This window comes from Anoplopoma fimbria, chromosome 13 (genome assembly GCF_027596085.1).
Source record: "Anoplopoma fimbria isolate UVic2021 breed Golden Eagle Sablefish chromosome 13, Afim_UVic_2022, whole genome shotgun sequence".
Lineage (NCBI taxonomy): Eukaryota > Metazoa > Chordata > Actinopteri > Perciformes > Anoplopomatidae > Anoplopoma > Anoplopoma fimbria.
This window is the reverse complement of record NC_072461.1, coordinates 17462590-17487862: the sequence shown is the minus strand read 5'-3', so window position 1 is coordinate 17487862 and position 25273 is coordinate 17462590. Positions and strand designations below refer to the sequence as shown.

Below are 25273 nucleotides of genomic sequence, written 5' to 3'. Positions count from 1 at the left end.
AATGTTCTCAAAAAGTAAAGCAGGGATACAGTTGAAATGATGTGATCTTTGAGAACAGTAATATAGGAATTGAATGAAAAGATCACTGCTCTCTCATGCCACTTTATACTATTCAGAAGTGCTGAACCTTTTTACTCCAACCACATTTATTTTACAGCTGTAGTTACCACATACTTTACAAACTCTACAAAGGTTTTACATAGAAAACTTATAATGAGCAAACTTTTTTAGATGTAATGCATTATAGATTTTACTACTCAAGGGTGTGTAAAATATATCGGTGAATAACTACATCAATAAAATCTTTTTTAAACAGCAATAAATAAGTAATAACAATCTACTGATACATTAACATAAAACATGAAGGGGCATATTATTAATGAGTAAAACTTTAATGAGTTTTGATAGTTACCAGCCGCGACTGTGATGCTGGGATTCTTTTCACCTTGTGAGTCCGTGTGTGTCATCATGGTCGGATATGATCCTGGAGACACCTACTGTCGCCAGAACCACAGAGGCAGTTTTGAGTACTTTGCCAGGTGTTTATATTTCTGCAGGCAGTTTTTGTGATAATGATTCAACCTTGCGAGATGTACGGTTTAGTTGGGATCAATGAGGGCCAAGTACGAAGATAAGTGTGGTCCGAGGAAAGATGCTGGAATAAAGAGGCTAAGAAGTGGGGAAGGGGTCCAAACTTTACGTAAAGTTTCTTTTCAAAAGGTGAAAAGAATCCCAGCATCGCTGTCGCGGCTGGTAATTATCACAGGTTTACTCATAAGAAATATGCAGAAAAATTGCCCCTGCAAGTTAATTTATCAGAAGATTATGATAACTGATTTATTTACCGAACATTTTCAATTCAGGATTTTTACTTGGAATGGAGTGTTATTACTACTTTTACTTCTAAAATCTATATTAAATAAAAAAATTAAAAACTTCCTCCACTACTGCATTAACCGTTTTTTACTTAATAGTGAAAGTTTATTTTACTTCTGCATTTTCTGTTGTGTAATCGAGTTTATTTCTGTCATGGTTACTCAAATTACTCATTGATTGATGGTCAGTCTCGGACAGCAGAGACCAGAACGATGAGCTGGTAGCTATGGAAACAAAAACAAAAAAAATGTGTTTGGATTTACACATTTTTATTACATTACATTTTTAATTAAAAGTTTTGAATTCCATCATTAAGGGTTTCCTGCATCCTAATTAAGATAAATGATTGTGGGTGACTGTGCGTGCAGTAGTTCAAGGCCACTGCACACTGTTAGACAAAACATCTGTACATGTAAACACTGATTTACGTATCATGCATCTGTGATATGCTTGTTACTTGCACTGCACAGCAGCTAGGCAGGATGGGAAAAGGGAAGAAACTGCCTTCGATATGGAGGTATAATGGCACTCTGCCTGAAACCATTGATTTGATTCGGCTCTGCGGGGGCGGGGCTGCGCTGGGGGACTGACATCACAGGGGGCTCTGTCTGTCTGTGGAGAGCAGAGCTGTTGCTGGCTATACGTTTTACGGCCTGATCCCTAGATGCAGCCAGCCAGACTCACACTAGTTGAAACACAAGGTGGGTATGAACACAGTGAATTCTACATTCGAAGCGGTTTCCAAAAGATTTTATACAAGGGTCATCAGAATCAGGAAAGGGATTATGTGTAAAATATCGGATTGGCAAGGCAACCTGTAGGCAAAATAAATTCCAAACCAAGGTTTGTGTATTGTCAATTTGTTTTTTAGACCACCTGGTAGCAAGTATTTGAGTTTTTGTACTAATTTGGGACGGATTGCCACACTATATTTTTCCCAGCAGATTGAAAAAGGTCAGTTATGTAAAATTTATGTTAAGATACACAAATTGCTCAATTGTAGCTTGAAGACTAAAGCATGGATAATAATACATAAAAGTGTAATACTAGTTTTCTTCAGTTGTTTACAGATGAAGTGACAAAATGCAGAAAAAGAAGAAAAAATATGCTCACATTGATCTCAACAAAGGCCACAGCATGTTCTCTGTCCGGCTTCAAATTCTTTAACTAGGGACACTGAAACAGCGGCCATCTGTGTTGTTTTGATAAGTAAAACTGAAATGGGCACAATTTAAAACCACTGTTCTTCAACAATTAAATCCTTTGTTATTTTGGTTGTTTTCTGTATGAGAGGAAAAAGTCTCAAAATGAAATAAGCTGTAAAGGAAGAGTTTGACATTTTGGGAAAAATATGCGCTTTTGCGTTCTTGATGAGAGTTCAATGAGAAGATGAAAACCACACTCATGCGAGAGTGGTATTGATCATCTCTTCCAACTCCTGGCAGGAAAGCAAATAAGAATATTTCCAAAAATGGCAAACCAGACTGTCATGGGATGTACTTGGAGTTTAAGCATAAAGAAGTATAAAGAAGAAAAATACATTCACACAGAAAAACGTCCTATGTCTTATAAATTTAATCTACTAAGCATCTGATACATTTTATTGCACTTCCTTATGGTGGAAAGATAATCCTCTTATTTCTATCCTTATCTGGATGTCAGAAGAACGCAGTACTGAGAGAGCCCTCGAGAATCCCCATGTTTCTCACCGCTGACTACTTTTTTATTTACTTCCCATAACAGCAATAACAAAGCTAACGGAGATAATTAGCCACTGTCAGAGAACGAGTTGCTACAAGTGTCAGGGAAGATAAAATACAACCGGTTACAGTTTTAAAGGCACATTAAAGTCCATGAAAATGAATAAGGAAACCATTCAATTTTGTCTTATTGTGTTCCCTCCAATAAACGGCATTAAATCATATCACTGTACTTCCCGACTGCTAATAAGCTGAGCATCATTCAAGGCTGAATGGACAATACAATCAAACTGAGCCAAGGAGTCGAGGTTTGAGTGCAGTCTGCGTGACAAACTGTCTATAGTTGCATCATGCGGGTAACAGATTGATTGTTCTTTGAGCACATGTTTATAAAATCAAATAAACCTCTCTTCTCTACTTCTGCTTCGTCGTAGATTGTGTTATATAATATATATGACCATAGATGAGTGTAATAAACTATAAATCAATACTATAATGGTATGTATTATTCAAGGATTCTCATCTTTAATGATGAGTGGCTATGCTTTGTAGAAGACAACTGTATTTCAACATTTAAATCAGGGCTTTGGGATGAACAACTAATAATACAAGCCTGGAAGAGTCCACACAATAGTGACCCTGAATTGAACATGAAACTACCCGCTAACAGGATCTAGCTTAGAGACTGAAATTAATTACAAGAGAAACTCTTTGATCATGTTTATGCTTAGAAATGAATAAAAGGGGGAAACGAAAGTGTAACTAAAAGACTGGGGACTGAATAAACTGACCCATCAGTCAGTGCCTAATAACAAAGTGAATTATTGTAATTAAATTCAGTCATTCTTCAAAGACATAATTACTGCTGCATTCATAATGTTGAGAGCGGAAAAACGTATTGTTACCTGTGAGGCTCTGTTCTTGTCAAGCTTGGCCTCTATTAGCCTTGGTTCAACATACAATTAGCATGTTGATCTTACCTGTAACAGTTGGTTATAAATGTAATCAGTGGACCAAACAGAAAGATAAAGTAATATTTATGTAAATTCTGGATGATTGGTGGAAGAGAGGTGCTTGGACGTCACTGAGACAGCCGCTGAAATCCAAGATGGACTTCTTCTAAGTGTATGGAGCTATATTTGTGAGCAGAAAAGGGCGATTTTGAACACTTTTTTTTTTTGAAAAGAAAATACTCATCACAAAGAAAATGGAGGACAAGATGAAAGGGCAAGGGGGTGCAACTGAATGCGAGAGGTTATTATTTGTTATTTTGATGTGGATAGCAAAAATCTTGATTTTTTTTTATTGCGCATATAATCCATTTTTGCCTGCTGAAATTCAATTATTCCTGACAATAATAACTTCATAAAAAGATAGTTTCTTGTGGTGAAACGATATTCATGGGCGGTTTCAGCTCTTAAACATTTGCGTTGATGTTTCATCTGCTTACGCTGTTAGTTTGCTGAACTTTACATGAGGCGGAATGTAACCACATCCCAGTGAATTAATTAAAACTTTGATTTTTTGTTTTGTTTTGTGAACAAAGTACCGTCATGTGCGGGGGCATCACTGTGTGATTATGGTAAATATGTCCACAGCGCCCACTACAGTGTCAGACATCAATGGCAACTCCCACACAGAGACCACTGGAATATGCACACATTAACTGTTTTATGCACACATTAACTGTTTTATGCACACATTAACTGTTGTATTCACACATGTGGCAGAGGAGATTGTGCGCCAGTTTCCGAGTGGAGCATGCTAAGAGCTTTGATGTGTTAAAATACAATCCACTATTCCATGTTAATAATGTCCCCTTAAAAACCCATATGCATCAACTATCCTTATATTGTCACATAATTACTTCTTTACATGTTTTGGTCTCTCTTGCAGAGTTGTAAATGTTATTGTGCACTGTTGACTGTAATGTCCAAACTACTGAATCATGTGATGTTTAACATTACTACACTTAGAAGTAGATACTTTTCTGCACAAAAAAATGTTCATAATTGAGACACAAATATAACGCCATACATATGCATCAAGTCGCAAAAGAAAACCATCCCTCTATGTAACAAGAAATCCAACAGCATATCCGTGTTGCTGTCAAATTATATATGAAAGCTATTCCTGAGAGAGAGAGACTAGATGGAGCCGAAGCAGATGATAGGACCCCCCGTGGAGCTGTGTGGGAACGATGGGGGCTGGATGTGGGCGCTATGCACCACTCTGCCCGGCTCCATTACAGCGTCGCCACCTCTCTGTGCACCCAGATTTTGGCAGCAGTGGTTGTTAACAGGACCTCAGTAGCCCGCTGGCAAGACCACACACTCTAGCAGCTAATGAAAATGTAACAAACATAAAGGGGCTAAATTTAAATAGGCAAGCTCAGCATAAGAGACATTGATGTTTGACACCCTTGTGGCTCCCTTAATGAAAACGTTAGGGGACTCCTCACTACGTAATAACAAAATAGCTCCTAATCATCCCAGTGCTGGGCGACATTTCATTTTTCTTCTTTTTAGTAACGTATATTAATGCATCCAAGAAGATCCAGAAAGTCTCTGCGCACTTTAACAGGAAAGATCATGTTTGTTTAGGAAATGCACAAGCAATCTGCTGCGGGTTGCCAAATCACACTGCAAACTCACACCGACTAAATATAAACAAACTACAGAGAAATTATTCATTATGACTGGGAGACACCTGACAAGATTTATTTAATGCACGTTTGAAGCTGCTCTCTCAGATACGTCTTAGCCATCTATATCTCGTCCCCCGAGTGCTTCTTTCCCCCACTTTCGAATGGAGAGGAATTTTTTGCAAAATGGCTTATGGCTTCAATGCCTGCCAATAAATGACAAGGCATTTTCTTAGTCTTTCATCACATATTCTCCCCCAGCAGAAGCACCCCAGCGGTTGCTGATTCAGAGGCTGTTTATAGCCAGCGATGATTGCTTTCAAATGAGATTGCACGATAATGAATCGGTGTGTCTAACCACTCAGTTGATCTGTGCGTCGTGGTCTTATGTTTTATACTTAATCCAGCTACCATTTATGTTGCTGTCCATTTCTCAACATGAGCAGTTATTCATTTATTTCTATGAATTATTAGTTTTATTGGGACTTTTGTCTCAAGCTATAAGTAGTCAGCTGCTAATGTATTTGTACTTTACCTGAGTTTTTTCCATTTTATGCAACTTCATCCTTTTACTCAACTTCATCTTAGAGGTAGATGTTGTACTTTTTACTCCATAAAGTTGTGTGACAGCTTTAGTTTCTAGTTACTATTCAGATTGCAATATTCCATGACCTTCCTGTCAAGGGACAATCATGTATCTCCAAAGTAGGTGACTTTGAATTCTTCTTCTTTTTTTTTCCTGATAGCTGAAGATTACGTGTTGTACTTTGAATTGGGAAAATCCTCTTACTTCTTAAGCCAAATAAACTCTTATAAAATCCTCTTGGATCAGCCGGAGAATGTATCGTGACAAAGATGAAAACAAAGCTTTTTTCCACTTTTTCAGAGATACGTGCTTCACACAGTACAGCGACACCTGCAAGGCCACAAACATATGACAATCTCATAGTATATGATGTGTTGCTGAATATTAGAATTTCCAACAGTACATGAAGGAGTTATATTAATACAAATATTTGCACATCTGCAGCAGCAAAATGCAATAAACACATTAATGCAACAGTAATACTGATCCAAAAACATCGTATATAATTGTAAAACATTGACAGAGGCCATTTTACTGCAGACTGAGTATACTTTTACTACATTTGCTGATAGTACTTAAATACTTTTACTTAAGTTAGGGTAGTATTTTTACAGTGTGGACTTTTATTTCAGTATAGGATCTGAATTCTTCTTCCACCGCTGCATACAGCTGACCATCCTAAAGAGCAGAGTGTTATCAATTTAAGAAGAATAAATGATTCTGTTTAATGTGCAAATAAAACACATTGTAAGTATTTTTCAAAATTGAGGAGGCACATGTTTCTGACATATTCAGTACACAGCATTACCGTGTCATGTGAATAACTATTGGCCCATGTAAGCCACCGTAGTTGATGAGAGGGAGGACAGTCTGAGGAATTCTTTCTTGAGCTGAAATTATTAATTGATTAAGCAATTAATCATTAACCAATTAAAACAGTTGTCAGTTTCTTGACAGCAAATTAATCTGCAACAATTATCAAGCAAACATTTTAAATCTATGGCTCCAGGGAAAGAAATCTTCGACCCATTCTATGTTTTAAAGTGTATAAGTTCTATTCTATTCTATCCCGCCCCTGCTGATATTTTAGGCGACTGCCTCTTGCATACATTAGTCACTGTTGTCCATCAGCACACATAATGAAGCGTAATGGTAGATAATGTGTTCACTGATGCACTGCCTTGTAAAGACGAAGCAAATTGATTCCATCACAGTCGCTCATACAACACTTTTAGTATTCACAGAGGGAGCACGACACGGCGCTCAGACGTGTCAGCAAACAAGTGCAAACACTTCTGTACACACACAAACACGTGCACAAATAATCCCATACGTACGCAGACACACATGCATACACAATGTGATTGCAAAAGGCTGACAGTTTTATTGAAATTTGTTTGCAAACAAATGTTTGGTAGAGTGTTCTCCTAGGGAGGCAAACGATTAAACAAACTGCATACAGAAGACCAGCAGTGTGTATGTGGTTGGCTGAAACACACAAACAGTCACGTACACACATAAAGAATGCACACAAGCATATTAGCCCAGCTTCCACATCCTTTTGCCACATACAAAACGGAGATGAAAGTACATCCACAGCAATAACAGTTATTACCTCAGCACTGACGACAACACAGAAATCATTCATTCACATCGTCATTGCAACCAATTTCATCCCAATCTTTCCAATTTCAGAGCTTTTTAATGGCAAGGCAAATTACGTCCGAGGCAGCGAGATCAAACAAATAATTTTTGGGGAAACACTTGTTAGATCTAGGCCTACATGTAAGGTCGCTCACTCTCAAATGCACTTTTGAGGAGCTAAGGAGGGAAAGGTTTGACTTTACCTGAGAGCATGAGTGAGCGTTTATCTTTCTTGCACCCTGGATTAATGTTTATTTCAAACTTCCTTGTAAGAGAATGCATTGCAAGTGGATCTTAACAGTTATCAGTTAAAGGAATTAATTTTTCACTTGCCAATACACGCTTGTTTTTCAACATAACAGAAAGTAGAACAGTGGGGAGTCACATAAATGTAATTTAATTCAGCATCAAACATTGTTTTACTTGTTCTAATCAGTGAAATTAAATAAAACATGATGACCGTGGCTGTTAGAAGTTCAATAGTATCTAATGTTACAGACTGACTGACCTCATACATCATACACAACATCATCCAATCTAAATATTTTTATAATTTGGCAGGGGGTGAAAAAAAGTATTGCAGTGGTCCCACCATGCACATCAAAAAATGTGCTGTCTCATCCCAGTTCGTTCATTCAGTGGCAGTAAAAAAAACCTTTATTTATTAGTAGCTCTTTATTCAAACTGGCTGAAATATTTACGAGCTTGTAAGTTTAGCCATAAACTTGGTAATTTTCTATATTTCAGTACTAATGTGTGTAATGGTGCCTATGTGACAAATATTGCATTTATTATCTACGCTATCTACAATATTTCTTTTTTTATGACTTTTAGTTATCAACAGTGAAACCAGTTGTCCCAATACTGTAGTATTATTTTGAGATATGCGGGGGATAAGTGTTGCAGTTTTTTGCTTTGTCATGGAGAGGATTTAAAGTTGCAATAAACGGCATTCAGAGCATTAATGTTGCAGCAAACAACTACTTGCTATGTAAAGATATAGTGGGATAATGTCTACCTGAGCAGAGAATAAAGCCGCTCTCCCTCTTTGTGTGTTGTTATACAAGCTTTTCCTTGCTTTGTTGACATAGCCAGGCCCAAAATCGGATAAAATTGTCTCAAGTGATGTCACTTGAGGCAGTGTTGATTGTAACAATACAATATACAAAAAGGGTCAGAGCAGACTGTATCTGCTGAGGAGACTAAGGTCATGGAGGACCTTTTTCGACTCTGTGGTGGCATCAGCCATCTTTTATGCAGTGGTCTGCTGGAGCAGCAGCATCTCGACAGCTGACCAGAAGAGACTGAACAAACTTGTCAGGAAGGCCAGCAGTGTGCTGGGGTGTCCACTGGATACGGTGGAGGTGATGGGAGACAGGATGATGATGGCAAAGCTATCATCCCTGATGAACAACACCTCCCACCCCATGCGGGACACTCTGGCAGCTCTGTGCAGCTCCTTCAGCCACCGGCTGCTTCACCCCCGGTGTGTGAAGGAGAGGTACCGCAGGTCCTTCCTTCCTGCTGCTGTCAGGCTGCACAACCAGCTCTGCTCCCAGCAGACCACATGACACATGTGCAATTCAATACACTGTGCAATTATAGCTTTAATAGTTTTTTCTGTCTGTAAATATAATATTTCAGTTATTGTTGATTTTCTACTGTTTTTTATTGCTTATTTATAATACTTGTTTTTTTATTTCATTTTTATTTTTATCTTGTCTTTCTTTTACTATGTCTCTTGTGTGCACTTTACCCTATGCTGCTGTAAGCCTGCAAATGTCCCCGCTGCGGGACTAATAAAGGATTATCTTATCTTATCTTATTGGTGCTGAAGACAACAAGATGGGAAATGAGTCAGTGATGTTACCGGGCCACTGCAGCCTGCTCCCCATCTTTGCATGAGGATAAATACAGCTGCTACCAGCATAGCACACCTGAATCTCTGAACTGAACTGAACTGTCAGCATTCGAGTTGCATTGTGGGTAATGTAGGCACCAGGTTTTAAAAAGGACGTGTAGAATAAAAAAGGCGATATGTCTGGTTCTGCTAGATAGATTTAGCTACTGTATAATGGGTGGGTGCTCTTTTAATAATGCTAGGGAGGGCCTCACTTTTTAAAGAATTGTAACATTAAATTCAGCCCCCCTCCCCACCCCAACAATGTTCATACAGTCTCTGATAGGCCGTCGACCTATCACCAGTGGTGTGTGAGTGCTCCTTTACTTCACTAAAGCACAGGGGTAATATACAAAGAGGTTATAAATACAATATGCTCGGGAGACCGTCTGCTCTAGTGAAATGTTGTGTTGCTTATATCGACTAATCTATTGTTAAAATTATGGCTGGGCTCGGCCAGGGAGGACAATGCACATGTAATGACCCTCACTGTACAGTGACTCATGCTGTATGGCAGCACTGCACCAAGACAGAAAATAGAGCCATTTCCTTTTGTGCTCTGTTTTTTTTTTCTTGATACCACTAGAGACCACAGGAGGAAAATAATATCCTATAAAATTATTTCCTTCACTGCATTTCATTTGCATATCAACCATCTACTGAGTGATAACAATGAATTATCAATGACATATTACAATCGAAATCTCGTGCAGTGATACCAGAAAACATATTATGATAATGAGCCTATACATTACTTTTATATCAAACTTAATGGCATTACAGTTCTAAGTGCCTTTTTAATGTATTTTCCTCTATTCGACTCCCCTGCAACGCTGCAGAATCTGCTGGTGTGCAGAAATGTCTTTGAAGGAGTGACTCCTGCTCATGATAAAAAAGCTCGACTGTCGACTAGGATGTGATACGGTTTCTCATTCAGCCCAATAAAGCAGGGAGATATCAAAGAATGAACACAGCGAAGGAATACACTGCTGCCAAAGAGTTAATCCTGTCTAATCCAGCTTTGTTCACAGTAATTTATATTTTGAGGATATCCTTTGACATTGACAAGACATTTAAAACCCATCGTAAGATGTTATGTATTATAATTCCATTTATTTTTTGTCAATTTTCACAGGATGTGTTTCACCTTATAATAAAATGACTGCAGGATGTGTAAATTGTCATGAAATATCTTCATGTAATTAACTGTAACTAAATTGTGGTTTTAGTTCAACATTATTAACATGTCCTTCCCTGACCTTAACTAAGTACTACGTGCCTCAACAAAATGAAATAAGTCATTAGTGAACATTTTAAAGAAACGCTTCTGATAAAAAAATATTTCTTCATTAGTGTGAATAAATGAATACATTTTGGCATGACAACGTTTCTCTAAGAACCGGTTTTCTTTATTATATAAACAAATACAATATCTAGGAGATAGGGACGGCTAAGCCACCTAGATTCTGCCGCGTCCGTCTCGTCACCAACTAAGTTTTTAAATGACGGCCTTAACGATAGCCACATGGCATTTGCTGCGTGAAATATCATCTCTTTGTGGAAGATGAATGCTTTATTTCATAAAACTATGTACATATTTTATAACGTTTATATATGTGGTCTTTGTTTCAGGCAATGCTGCCAACCTCTGCTTAATAACCAGGACTACCTGAAGAAGAGATCCTTTATCTCAATGGGACATTTTGGCTTAATGAAAGATACATTAAAGAAACAAAGCAGGAAACTGTATTGAAGCAAACAGTCATGATGATCTTATTAGCAACTGAAAACTTAGTGCTGATGTTGAATTGAAAATGCCACTACATTTAAAGCATTGAAATATTTTAATCTGAAAAGTATGTCTGAATTGATATGGTTTGAACTCCAGTAAGTATTTCCAAGTCTAGTAGTAGAGTTTACAAATTCAGATAGATAAGTGTCCAACAAAGAAAAATAAAAGCTCTGTTTGTTGGTTTAATTAAGACACCCAAATGATACATTTCAAATTTTAAAATCAGGGCCACCGGGGAATGACCTCTGCCGTTGTTGTCAGTAAGATTCTTCCATTTTTCCTTATCAAAGGGCTCCTCGTCATCCACTATAGGGGCCAAGGACAGAGGATGCTGTATTCTCTAGAGATTGTAAAGCCCTCTGAAACTATTTGTTATTTATGACATTGGGCTATGTATAGAAATTGACTTGACCTCAAGTTTGGATTTTTCATTTTAATATTTGGCGTCTTACTTAAACTAAACTGATTTTAGCAACTCTATGCTTTTACCTGAGTTGAATTTTTAAATCTGAATTTGTTTTATCGTACTTGAGCCACTTAAATATTTCGAATATTGGACACTTTCATTTGAATTTGTGAATACACACACACATAATACTGTGAGGTGAACTCAAAACCAAATGTTTTCAGAAATTCCGAATACAATTAGAAGTAAAGCTTGTATCATCAAATTAAAATAACATCCTCTCATGAACATTTGGTGAACACTGTAATAGTTATGCACACTCCTTAAGTACCTTATACTATCAGGGGCTTATCTTTAAACATGGTGGATCCCTCCACCTTGGCATAAATGCCATGCAGATGATGGCAGTTTATTTTTGACAAATGTAAAAATAAACATTATATACAACAAACACAATAGTATATTTATATTTATATTCAGGCAGGTTTCTCTTTCAATTCCCATCTGAATCAAATCCTTTTTCACAAGTTGACGATGGCTTGTCAAAAGGAGAGGAGATAGGAAATAGAAATATACTCATACGTCAGGGGGACTCATGATGGTGACTAAAAGCAGCAACTATTTGATGCCCCACATCAAAGTCCCTCTAAATCCGAGCAAAGTAAACTACAGTAAAATAAGTTCCCTTTCTGAGTGACACAGCCTATTAACACAGAGGAGGTCATATCAAATCAGAGACCATCAAATTAAAAGTAGCATGTCAAGACTGAAATACTCCAGTAAGGCATTCCATGCTGGGAATCCACAAAGCAATAAATTGGCCGAATGATTGGCTATTAAAAATATGCGAAATTAGCTTTCATTGCATAACATCTATCACAGCATGATCCTTTCAGCATAATGGATAAGACGAAGGTGAAAATTGAATTGGAGAAGGGGAAATAATTACTGAAGGGCGCAGGGGCCATTTAAAATTACTTTTGACTTTACCCTTTTTCCGCCATGTGTAGAAAGATAGTGAGCATATCAATACCGAATGTGTTGTTTACATATAGCCACGCCGATTGAAGTATGACGGACTTGGATTTTGCTATTAAGCATATGAAACCGGGCATCTAATAAACATGTAAAACTAAAGTGGCAGAAGGTCTGTTTGAGCGATTTAACAGCATCATAAACTCATTCTGCATTCAGGGCTACACAGCCAACAATGGGCTAACACAGAAGTGTGCAGTACACAGATGATAATGATGTTGTGAATATAGAGATCAAAGTGTTCCCGCTCTGGTGATTACGCGTCCTAACAAATGCATGTACGAGGACAGCCTTATCACCTAGGACCACACGGAGGCCTTGCCATATCTGCCGCTCTCAGATGGCCAACCTGCGCCCGCCATGCGCTACGCTGCCAAATAAAAACACCACAGGCGTTGCCTCTGTGGCCAGTCTGGTCTGCTCATTTGACTGATGAAAGGAGAGCTTCTCAATGTAGAAAACGGTGGGGAAAAAAAAGTTTCCAATGCCTTATCGCTTAAGGAAAACTATGTGGTAATTCTATGAAACACAAGAAGGACATACGTCTGGAGAATTTATTTAGCTTGTTCAAACTTAAAAACTCCAATTTTAAGCATAGGCTAACTCTCTGTTTCTTTTTTGTGAACTGGGTAAATAATCTTCATTTTTTTAAACAACTGGGAGAGGAAAAGGACTGTGGAACAGCTTTTTATAAACAATAAGTTTCATTTTAAAATTGCCTCAGTGCTTTTCACCTTGCCTAAGCAGAAAACCCTCTTATTCAGCATATGGCTTGTTTTCATTTACACAGGTTGACAAATTGGCTTGACCCCTTGCAGCTTCTTGGAAGGTTTATAAATGTTCCAAACCAGTGTGATTAATATCAGCTTCAGTCATTACACTAATGGACGTGGATTTTAATTAATGACATCCTCATTTGCATTGCATGTTAATTATCTAAATCATTTTGTCTCATCTGTTCACTGTAATTAGTACCTATCAACAGCTTCACTGAATCAAGCTATTTCCGAGAGATAACCCTGCTCTTTCACTGTGAAAGGAATGCCTGGTTACCTGAGAAGATAAAAACAACAACATAACTTCTTGAATGTAGTTACTATGAAGTTAACTATTTATTTCATAAGCTGATAAAAAACTAACTTGGGAGTAGAGGTCAACGGATTAATCTGTGCTGATATGAAGTTTTCCAAACAATCCTTATCTGTGTAACTGGGAACCGATAACGGCAGATGGCTGCGCAGCCATCAGTCATGCAAGGACGTACATCATCATTTAACATAGAGGCTCCATACACATAATGAGAGCCACTTTTGCTTAAAATATATATGTGTGCACGTGACATGTTTTTTCAGAAAGCAATTAACACATCATTCTGGCGATATGGTTAAAAAACCCTTCACAAATGTTATCTTTCGAATACATATAACGCAACACTATCAGCTCTTTGTCCACGATACAAGACTGGCATACAGGGAGGAAAATATATAATTCAACTGTTACTTTCAGATACTAATTAGACGTTCTGAAAAAAAGTTAATGTAATAAGAGTAACAAAAATCCGTCCCTGCACACTGCTGACAGATTCATTTATTCTCCTACACACTTACCTGAATACAGGTAAAGATTACTTCTCTTAAATGAGGACACAAGCCTTCACAGATGTAGACTTGTGCTGAAGATGTGCTAACTCTCTCGCTTCACTCATTTGGAATTCCAATAAAGCCAATCAAGTTGTTGTCATCAGCTTGTGATTACGTTCATGTTGTCAGACGACTTCACGATCGATACTGATTTGATCAAGGGGCCAGCAGCACAGGAATTGCTGTTTACCTTGGTTAACAGGTGGCGTTTATGAGCTGCGATCAAATAATGATTTCATCTGATTCAGTTGTTTGAGTTCAGAAAATGAAGAAATAAGTCAATGAGAACAACTAAATTGTGATCATAATGAAACACAAAATAAGTGATTGTGGGAGCCGGGGAGAGAACAGATAGAACGGAGGTTTCACCTGCCGTGACGAAGCACAGTAACCAGTCTGTTGTGCACAATCTTAGTGTTTGCTAATAGAAAGAGAATAGAAGAAGAGAAATTCAGTGTGGATATATACGTTCTCAAAAACCTTAGTGTGCCTAAAATCTTTAAGGGAGAAAAGAATGATAAAAAAAGAGAGAATAAAGTGTTAATAGACACTGACTGTAGAGTCTGAGACTGACAGAGAAAGTCTGCAGCCAGACACTGCAAAGAAGAACAAAAGGAAAAGCGTTCTTACCTGAGAGTAAACATCGCCACAGGAGAGTCGGCTGACACAGTGATATAAGCAGAGACGGTTTCTCTCTGTCTCATGGGTGTGGCTGGCACCATGACCATAAAGTTGTTATCCAGCCTGTGTTCAGCGAGGGGTGGTGGAGTGGGGTTCTGGTAGAGCCTCACACCGCCGATCCTTTTCAGCGGTGTGGAGGTGTAGGAACCAAACAGCCCTTCCTGGCTTGAGCGGATGAAGTTGTCCTTCCGGGCCTCCTCTGAGTGGCACTCCCCTGCATCCGTGGACTGCAGCATGTAGTAGAGCTCCACTGGTGTGCCCTCGGATACTTCCAGGTTCCTCTGGCGTCCTGGCACTATACTTGGCGGGCTGAACCAGCTGGCCAAGGGCTCCAGCTCGGCCACGCACAGCCCCAGCCCCCCCTTCAGCTGGCAAGTGCCACGCACCTCCTGGGTCTCATGGAAAGCAAACATGTGCACGCAGGGCAGCTTGTCGATGGTGCTGTAGTCGTCCCAGTCCCTGCCCGCGACATAAAACAGCACCTGGACTTTGGGCTTTGCCAAGTGAATCCTGGTATTCATGATAAAGGTCTGCACCTTCCAGTTAAAGGTAAAAACAGAGGAGGCAGGAAACGTCCCCGGGCTCTGTAGGAGCTCCAAAGGGACAGGCTGCTCCACAGAGAGAGGCCCATAGCTAGTGTTCATTGAGGGCGAACTTCTGGCCTGGTAGATAAAGAAGGGCTCAGTCCGGGACATCAGGCTAGAGTTCCTCATGAAGTCCTGGTTGGCTTCCTTCAGGAAGAACGCCAAGTCCGCATTGAGCACCTGGTAGTTGACAGGCAGGTATGTGGGGATGGAGGAATATCTCTGCAATCCCTCTAAGACTCGACAGTCGGCTACTAAAAGAAAGAAGAGAATACAAAGTCAGGGCAAGCTCACATGGTGTATACACACAGTCTTTAAGCACAACTAGGAGACAGTGAGTGAAAGCCATTTGAAGAAGTAAAAAAATGATACAACACATCTGTATATTCCAAAATGTACTCCTATGCTCCAATAATACTACTTGGCCCAATAATATCTGTGTGCAAAAATCTTGATGCAATAAGCTAAACCGATTTGATAAAAAAAACATTTTTAAACACAAAATACTGAAATTACAAACAGAATTCAAAACTCTTAATAAAATGCTGCATTTACTGCAGTGTAAACTCAGACTCTAGACTTCATGGTCTAAACCAACATGTTACTCCACATTGCTTTTATTTTCATATTTTGACTTTCTCATTGCTATGTTTATAATCTTCAGGAAATGACAGTTTACAAAGTTATTTATTGTTTATTTTTTAGGAAAGACAATTTTATTATCAAATACAACAATGACTTAAATCCAGTGGTTAACATTTACTGTAAAATGTTGTGGTGCTCTGATAAACTTACTGTGTGCTGTATAACCTAATTTAAAAGACATTTAAAAATAAATCAATATTGAAATTGTACTTTTTTGTTTTATATTCCATAAGTAATTTCCAAACCCACTAAAATGCAATAAAAGCCTGACTTTTGAGGCCCCTGGGTGTCTGGTGTCCCACGATAGTTGACGAGTTGGACCGAAACGAGTATTGAAATTGTCAACAAAATAAAAGCTACCAATGAATTCCTGATCGCATTCATATCTTGTTATAGATATCATGACTTTGACAATTTTATTTTATTAAGACAAAGTTCTTGTATGTCCACTTGTGATTATGTTATATTTAAAAAAAGAGAATTTTTGCTTCTTTTGATTAATTAAAACAAGGTTTTGGAGAAAAATATTTCTCTATTGAAGCTCAACATAATTTTGGTACAGACAAAAATGTGAATTATGAGTATTACATACTCTGTAAAGGGACCAACACAATTAGAAGATTATCACAAATCATGTTTTGACATACAGACAACTGGTATGGCTGCAAATCAAATCATCTAAAGACATATTCATAATTACAATTAAGATGGATATTTGCAGTTTTGTAAAGATCAAGTTCACAGTATAGGTACCTTTGTTGCCTATGGTGGTTGAGGAACAACACAGCCTGCATAAAAAAGATTATAATCACAATAAGAACGGGCTCTGACCTTCCCCTCAAGAGCAATCTGCTGTGTGATTACGCTCCCTCAGCATACCACAATCTTCCTGCTAGCTGCCAGAGGATTTCTTTCCTCTTATCATCCGTGTAAATCAATGTCCCGACAGTTTACAAATCAGACAGGGATTTGTGATTCATTTTGCCCCTCTTGACCTCAATGCTGCTGTCCCAGTGGGGGTGCAGGCAGGCTCCAACCCTCAACCCAGGGGCAGCACCAGTCCTACTTAAGGCATCAGTTAGCTTCTCCAGAGTGAAACGCTTTGATCCGGACCTTGTTTTTACGACAGGGAACACAGATTTCTGAGCAACAGAGCACCAAAGAGCAATTTGTATTTTTCCTGAACAAGCAGGACCCTTCTGTTGTTTGTTGGAAAGAGGCATTGTTGTTTACGTGGCTTTGTGCTGCTGACAAATGAAAAGCGTGATAGTCCGGCAAGACTGAACAGTCAGGAACAAAGTCATCCTCTGGTCCCTTGGTCATTTGGTATTGTTACTATTACTCTTGCGTCTGAGCCCTCATGTCTCAGGTAAAGTGAAAACAGAGTGCTCTATGCCCTGGACTCTGCATCTTACTCTCTGTGTTCAAATGGGATGTTTCACAGCTTAAAGAAAGGATTAAAATACGCTCAGACTTTTGCTAGTACAGAAAACATTGCAGATCTTTGGTCACTCCTCATTAATAAATTATTTTAAAAAACATATTAAGTTACTGATTAATGACTGGATTGGTCATTATTGTGTTTTACTAAATGAATTAGTCTTTAACTATTTACAATTCCACTTGCTGCACAAAAACATGAAGAACAAACTTGTTCAAGGAACACAGGGTTTCATCAAACTACCATGTTTTCAAATAAGTAATTTGAATGCTATTAAAAGCAAAGCAACGAGGCAGTACGAAAACAATCTAAAATAAGATGATTGGTGGAAAGGGGGAAATGAAACAGAAAATGAAAAATCTTATACTGATTATGATCTTGGTATGTCTGTACCAAACTGTTACTGTGTTAAGGAGTACAATTTACAGTGTGTAATAATTATTTTTGGACACTAAGTTAATCAATCATAAACAAGCTTTAACTTGATTTTGATTCAGCTCAAACTATTTTTTAAATTGCTTTAACTCATGCTTTGTTTTAAGTTAACACAGTAAAATCAGGGAGATTTCATTGTTAGTATTTTCAGGCAAGCTGTTCAGTGTATAGCAGCGTGTGTGTGTGTGTGTGTGTGTGTGTGTGTGTGTGTGTGTGTGTGTGTGTGTGTGTGTGTGTGTGTGTGTGTGTGTGTGTGTGTGTGTGTGTGTGTCTGTGCCTGTGTGTGTGTGTGCCTCAAAAGAGTTGTGAACCAGTTCACCTAGCAGCATCCTATGCATGCAAACTTTATTTAGGATCAGTGTCTGGGAAAAAAAACATTGAATTAATAAACTGCAAAATAATCCTATCTCAAAACAAATGAAGCCTGGAACTCTCAATCCCAAATCCAGCATATTCCAAATCAGCACGCCTGTGTTATAGATTGAAATTAATAAATCATGCAACACTATTTCATGATGAATAGCTCTCTCCTTTGTTCTGGGGAGGAGAAATCGAGAAACACAGTACAGACTTTTCAAACTCCAGTAGTTCTTTGTTTTTGTGTGCAGCAGAGGTGTAGCTCAGATAGTTGGAACCCCTGAGAGAATATTGCTCTCGGCGCTGCTGTTTGATAAAAGCTCTCTTTTGGAACCTGTGTGGGCCTCCTGCTGTGCGCCCGACATGTGGCTGTTTATAACGTCTCTTTGGCCAGCTTTCCCATCACTTCAGTTCACTGGATTATTTATTAGCAGTATGTGCACCATTAACAAAAGTGTGAAGTAAAATGTTCTATTTCAAAGCATTCGTTGGACATTTCACGAAGTAATGCTAAATGTTATCTTTCCAAGAGTTAGATGAGAAACTCGATACCACTCATGTCTTCACAGTAAATATGAATCTACATCCAGAAGCCAGCTAGCTTAGCATAGCCAACTAGTTAACATGTTAGATGTTTAATCTGTACAACAAAGTGTGAAGGCCAGCCATTTCCCTGTGCCTCTAGGCTTTATGCTAAGCTAAGCTATTATTGTGATTCCATTTTTTCAAAAAACAGCCTGATATGTCTCGCAGATCTGTTGTTAACTCAAACATGCCAATAATTAATTTATCATCTCTGTTCTTAGTTATCCTTGCAAGTCCTTGTATTTTCTGCCATGATGAGTCTGATAGTGGCATTGAATATTCTGTTTCTTGGACACTGAAAGTTCCTGTGAACACACTAAGCACAATGGCTTCCCATTTACCTGTGTGAAGAAATAGGTACTGGTCCAACTTTCTTGGAAAACCGAACAAAACCTCTGTGTCCTCTTTTGTCCTTTTTGACGAAGACATTTTTCTACCAGCGGCTCCTGCATGGACAGTCGCCTATAGTGCGTCCCACAGTGGACAAATAGGAGTCGTAGTGCATTTTATTGAAAAATTGGTCATCCAATGGACCGGATTGGATCCTTTGGTGAGCCGGATCTGGCCCTCAGGCCGTATGTTTGACACCCCTGATTTAAGGGGTAACAATTAGAAAAAGAACTTAGTTATTAAAATACTGTTCCCATGCAGTAACAATAATGCTCCATTACTTTGACAATTTGGGGTAGGCGTATATCCTGTCTTCCCAAGAGTTTGAGAAAGGGTTGAAATCAGATTTGTTGGAAGATACCAAATTAACTAGTCAGTTTTCTTCAACATAGGGGGAGGTGGAAGGATGCACATAATTTAGCAGGCAGAGAAATGCTAAGGCAGAGGAAAAAATAATGATAATTCAACTGAGAAAAATGTCTATTTCAGCATACACTTTATGATCCACATCATGTATAATTAAATTTCCCTATTGTGTGGCATTAAATTGTAAAACGATAGGCAGCATTTTGCTGAGCCAGATAAATTTATATGTTTGAGGCTCTTTCTTCATTTCCAGTTTTTAATAAGATTTTTTTTTCTTTCTCTGTACATGGAAACACTGTTGAGGCTGTGTTTTCCTCATGAAACAGCTGTCAGGACATCTCACTGATGAGACCTTGGTGATTTCTGAACAAATACAGAGGATGGTTGCTTTATAAATCTAATGTCTGCACATAGGTAGGAATTTTGGCCCAGATTGAAGTGTCTCAACATTTTTTTAATGGATTGTCATGAAGTTCTGAACAGATATTAATTGTCCCACGAGGATGAATCCAAATCATTTTGGGGATCTCCTGACATTTCATCTTGCGCCACCAGCAGGTCAAAGTTTTCACTCATCCAGTGAAGCATTCCCATATCCACTGGATTGCTTGCTACAAAATTCTGCACAGACAATCACAGTTCCCAGATGATCCTCTGACCTTTCTTCTAGTGCCACCATGAGATTTACATTCATAGTTTTGAGGGGAAAAACTCCATTTGAGGGGACAGACTTAAGTTCTGGCCATAACACAGCTCAGTGGAAAACAATTTCAAAGTCTCATAGAAGAAATGGTTCTACAATATCTGTCAGCACTGGTTCAGTTTCTGTGTAATGTAGTCTCTAAGGCAGTGAACAAGCGTAGAGTATGTAAAAGCCTTACACAAATTTTTGTTCCAATTAGTTTAGTTGTCACTTTAAAATATCTGATGCCACTCTTGCACATCCAGTCAATTTAAGCTCTCCAGTTTCTGAGGTTAACAGTCTGAGGTTTTCCTGTCAGACATGGCTGTGTAGAGGTGTTCACGGGGGAAAGACAGGTCTCAGGTAAGCACTAACTAGCCAAACAGCACCCCTCCTATACCCAGCCTCATACAGGCTCACTCATCCTACCATCGGGGCTCCACGCTAGGATATGTGGAGCTGGAATAGGACTGGCGGAGCGGAGAGCAGCCTTCACACTTGCAGAAGCTGAGAAAATGAAAAAGCCACAATAAAGGACACCAGGGAAAGGAGAGGCAGCGTTCGTTCTGTCCACTCCTGGCTGTAATAATATGGGTGGACACAGAAGCGAATGGCTGCCCGGGTGGCTGGTTGGTCGGTTGCCTGTCTTTATGCTTCATCACATATGTCAAGACAGACCAGAAATAAGCAACAGGGACAGAAAGCTCAATAGGAAGCTGCGAGAGAAGTTGGTGCGCCACAATGGACTAAGTAATAGAAAAAAGGTTGGATGTTTCTGTGATATCTGAATTCTTTTAAACAGGCCCTATTATGCTATTTTCCGGGTGCATATTTTTATCTCCAGTTACACTTACAACATGTTAACATGCGTTAATGCTCATAATCCGCCTTTTTTTCTTACCTGACTGTCCTGCACCTCAGCACCTCCTGTCCTCTCTCAACGTTTCACATTTAAAATAAACTCTTTCTTTCGGAGCTTCAACTCCGGATCTCTCTTTTGTTGTTTGGGGGCGGGCCAAACTAGCAGGAAGGAGTTTTACGTCACTTCTGTAACATTATGACCTCATAAAGTTATAGAAGTCAATCGAGCCATTTCAGGCAGCTCAGGAGCAGTGATTCTGAGGGGGAGGGTAACTCCTTTTAGGCGTGGACTTCAGGTTTTACACTCTACGGACCTTTAACATGTACAAAAATATATATAATACACTAAAGAAGAGGGAACAAGTGGAAAAGCATAATAGGGCCACTTTAAGATATTCAATTTTGAGTAATCTCTTACACAAGGGTCACATACAAAATGATTTTCAGCACATTATTGCAAAGCTGCTGTTTGTCGAGGTTTACAATTGCACTGCCTTTGACCCTCATCCTGACCCTGAATCATTCTGAGCTTTGTCATGAATGCCAAACAGGACAGTCTTAAACATGAGGGATGACTGAAAGCTCTCTAGTCCCATTGAATTACCCACATCATATTTCTCTCCATGTTCAATTAATAAGGGCTATTGAATTTGTGACCATGCGTCAAGAATAATAATTACACTATTTCCTTCAAGGATCATTTGTGGATGATTTATGCTTTTTAGTCACCAAGAAATTCAAGAAAGGGGGACTGGAAAAAAGAATCAATACATGACACAGTATGGTTTTAGTTCATGCCAGCTTCTATAGAAAAGAAATCATTCAGGCAGATAGAGGTCTGGGGAGTCCGCCCAGCTGATAAGTAAGAGTCATGGAGGATGGAGGCAGGGCCACAATACTAAGTTTGAAAATCTTCTAAGGGAATATTCTACACAGATGACTCTTCTTTATCTAGGAGATGAGCTGAATCCAATGCACCATGATTGCTCTTGATTAAGGGTCAGTTTAAATTAGTGTACGTGCGGGTGTGTGTGTGTGCTAGCAGGCTACTGAGGGACCTGCTGGGTCTGTTTGTTGCCTCGCCGCAAATGGATGGCCACATTTAAGACACTAAGAGCTAATAAAGACTAATGGGCCTGTGGCTTCACAGGGGAGGACGACGAGCTATTTTGAGTTCATGAGAGAAAGCATCATCTCGGGGATTAAAGAGTATCGACCGATGAAGAGTAAACACTGCAACGGCGTGCCGCTGGCCTGTTTGGCAAAGCTGTGGATACAAGAGACGATCTTGAAATATGCGCCGCTGTTAGTGGGATGGTCAGTGGGGATGTCATTAAGGGATGCTGAGAGGGGCCTCCAGGTGCTGCGAGGAGGCCAGATATGTCTGGAACAGTGTAACCGCAGCAGGAGACTGCAGACTGGGGGGCAAGAACCCTGAGCATCCTGGGCATCCTGCGGGCAGAGAACAGCACCTCCTTTGTTCCACCGGGCGCACATGGCTGGAGGGGAAAGGGCCTGAGAGCTTTTGGCTTTGGTCGAGAGCATGAGACAAGAACATATCTGTGTGCCAATCAGTATTCACGTGGCCCCTCCGGACTTCTCCAAAACATAAACTGAGCTCCTTAATGAATCTCTTCCCCCTCACACTGGCCTTTATTGCGAAACGATATCGTAAATCAGGCTAAATACAGAGGCATTCGCCGGGCAGAGTCACTCGGCCTCTTTGTGAGTGCAGAGGGACATTTAATGGTGATTGAGCTCTGTTAGGACAGAGGAACAAGTGGATACAAATACAACCAGGACTTACTGGCCACCTACTGATGAGAGCTAGGTTAGAAACTATACAATTACGCAGCAAATAGGATTCTTGGGGCAGATTACTCGACGATTGATAGTAATCACTGAAAAATGAAAATTGAGATCTGTTACTGTAATTCACTTTTCAATGTTCTCCAACCCTATCATAGTTCCCCTCTTTCAGTGTTATCACCAAGAAATCATGTTAACGCTGCACTAAATCAAGGAACCAAAGAAAATCAAGCAGATTGATTATGAAGCCTGTCTTTGAAAATGCCGCTTGGAAATTAAGCAGTGTCTCTCTGATGAGTGTGAGGGGGCTGCATGTAATAGTGAGAAATGGATGTGAATCAAGCCAAAATATGTTTCTCTACTCCCAGGGTCAAGACACATCGACACAAACTTTTACAAAGCTAGCAAACATAACTTCAGAGTTCAACTATGGTCCACTCAAAAAAATCCCACAATGAACAGTTGTTATTGTTAAAATCTTGAAGTCTTAAGAGGGTTTGCTGAGGAACCTCGGGATGATAGCCGTAAAATCCGTAAATTAATTAAATCAGTTTATATAGTCAGTACAGAGAGAAGATTCCCCCCCAAATCCCTTTATTTACAGCAAGGTGTGAAAAACAGAGCTCGTAAATGAAAGAGTTCTGTAGCACAGTGTCTTTGTATGCTTAAGTACCTCCTTATCCATCCCTGTAAATGCAGACACACTGCGAGGCTTGGACACGCAGTGTTTATGAATGTAGTGTAGGCATATCTCTGAGTTCTTAAGAAGCTTTCTCTTCTAAGTTCTGCTTCAGCAGACGTTAGTTGCATCGCTAATGAATAGATGATAATTATGATGATAATCCACCCTGATTGGATAATACTTTGCAGTACTATTAGCCTGTAAATGCCTAATGTCTTGACTTGAAGCTGAATGGTGCATTTGGATCAATTACTGAGCAAACTTTGGAGGCGTAACGAATGTATTCAATGTCATGAGAAAGATGTCAATGAAGAGAACCAGGTGTACATTCACTCCAGGTGTTTTAAACTGAGGCATAGATTTGTCTGCTTGAATTGAATGTTTCATCTCGAGCAAGAGATTAAGAGTATTGAAATTTTGTTAATTTGCACATTAAAGAGTTTCTGGTTGGTTACAGAGTCCGTCTTTGTCAGCTGTCAGTCATACAGATACACAGACACATTTTGGTGTGTGTTGTTACAGCTACAGTCTGTGAACTGTCACTAAAGGAAAAAACAGCCGCTGGACGTATGTGGCTAATAATCATGGAATGCAAAAACATTTAAACCTTTAAATCTATATGGATACAGAAAGACCACACAAGTCTAAATCAAACAGTTGAGTCCTTTAAAGTGCTTGTGTGAAGCTACATTGTCTGAGACTCTTCAGTTGAAAGCAAAACAACATCAAATGTGTGATTGTCTGAAAACTCCGGAAACTATTACATATAAGGAACAGTTTGCTATCTCTTTCTTAAGTTAAAACTTGGTAATAGCTTCCCAAAATTTCTGTTTGAGTGGCTTTATCAGTGTTATTGTTGGATCATTCCTATTATTGTAAAATTGATATACTTATTTCTTTACTTTGCCATATTTCTTTCTTGTTTTAACTGCTACAGGGCATTTTGGTGATTAGCTCTGTGTACTTCCTAGTGTGGAAGTAGCATACAGCTATTAACGGCACAAGTTAGTCTACTGTGTGTTTTTACAGAATCAAACATTGTACAAACATTGACAAAACTAAAATTCACAAAAAAATTGAGTTTGGCAGCTTCATACATTACGGTTGCTGTCCAGCAATCAGCTGCCCAAACTGCAACAAAGCCAACACTTGAGTGAAAACTGTTTTTTCTTACTTGAGACAAGTACTTCTGGCTTTTCATTTATAGCACCACCAGCAGGTCAAACTTTTCACTCATCTAGTGAAATAAATCAGCACAGATGTTCATGATTGCCAGAAGATGAATATCAGTGATTTTGGTGATACACTGACTTTTCCATTAGCCCCATCATCAGGATAAACTTTCAGTGTCAATTATTTATGACCAAATACCTGCAAAAATAATGACATTCCCATCATACTTAGTTGTACTTTGACATAACTAACATTAACTATCCCTTTAAGCATGGCGTAAAATAATTGAAATACTATTTTAGTTGAATAAACTCTGAAAAAAATCTTGACCTTAAAATTTGATATTTTGTACCAAGGTA

General features: G+C 39.0%; 1 protein-coding gene across 1 annotated transcript in view; it reads right to left on the bottom strand.

Annotated features, from left to right (window-relative positions):
- The window catches only part of si:dkeyp-14d3.1 (transmembrane protein 132C), a 101526-nt gene extending 78731 nt beyond the window's left edge, over positions 1-22795 (bottom strand). The window contains exons 1-3 of the mRNA XM_054610114.1: positions 22468-22795; positions 20819-20896; positions 14854-15742 (exon numbers count right to left, since the gene is read on the bottom strand). Of these exons, the coding sequence (XP_054466089.1) occupies positions 14854-15742; positions 20819-20896; positions 22468-22795 (1295 nt within the window). The remainder of the gene's footprint in view (positions 1-14853; positions 15743-20818; positions 20897-22467) is intronic.
- Positions 22796-25273: the final 2478 nt, after the last annotated feature.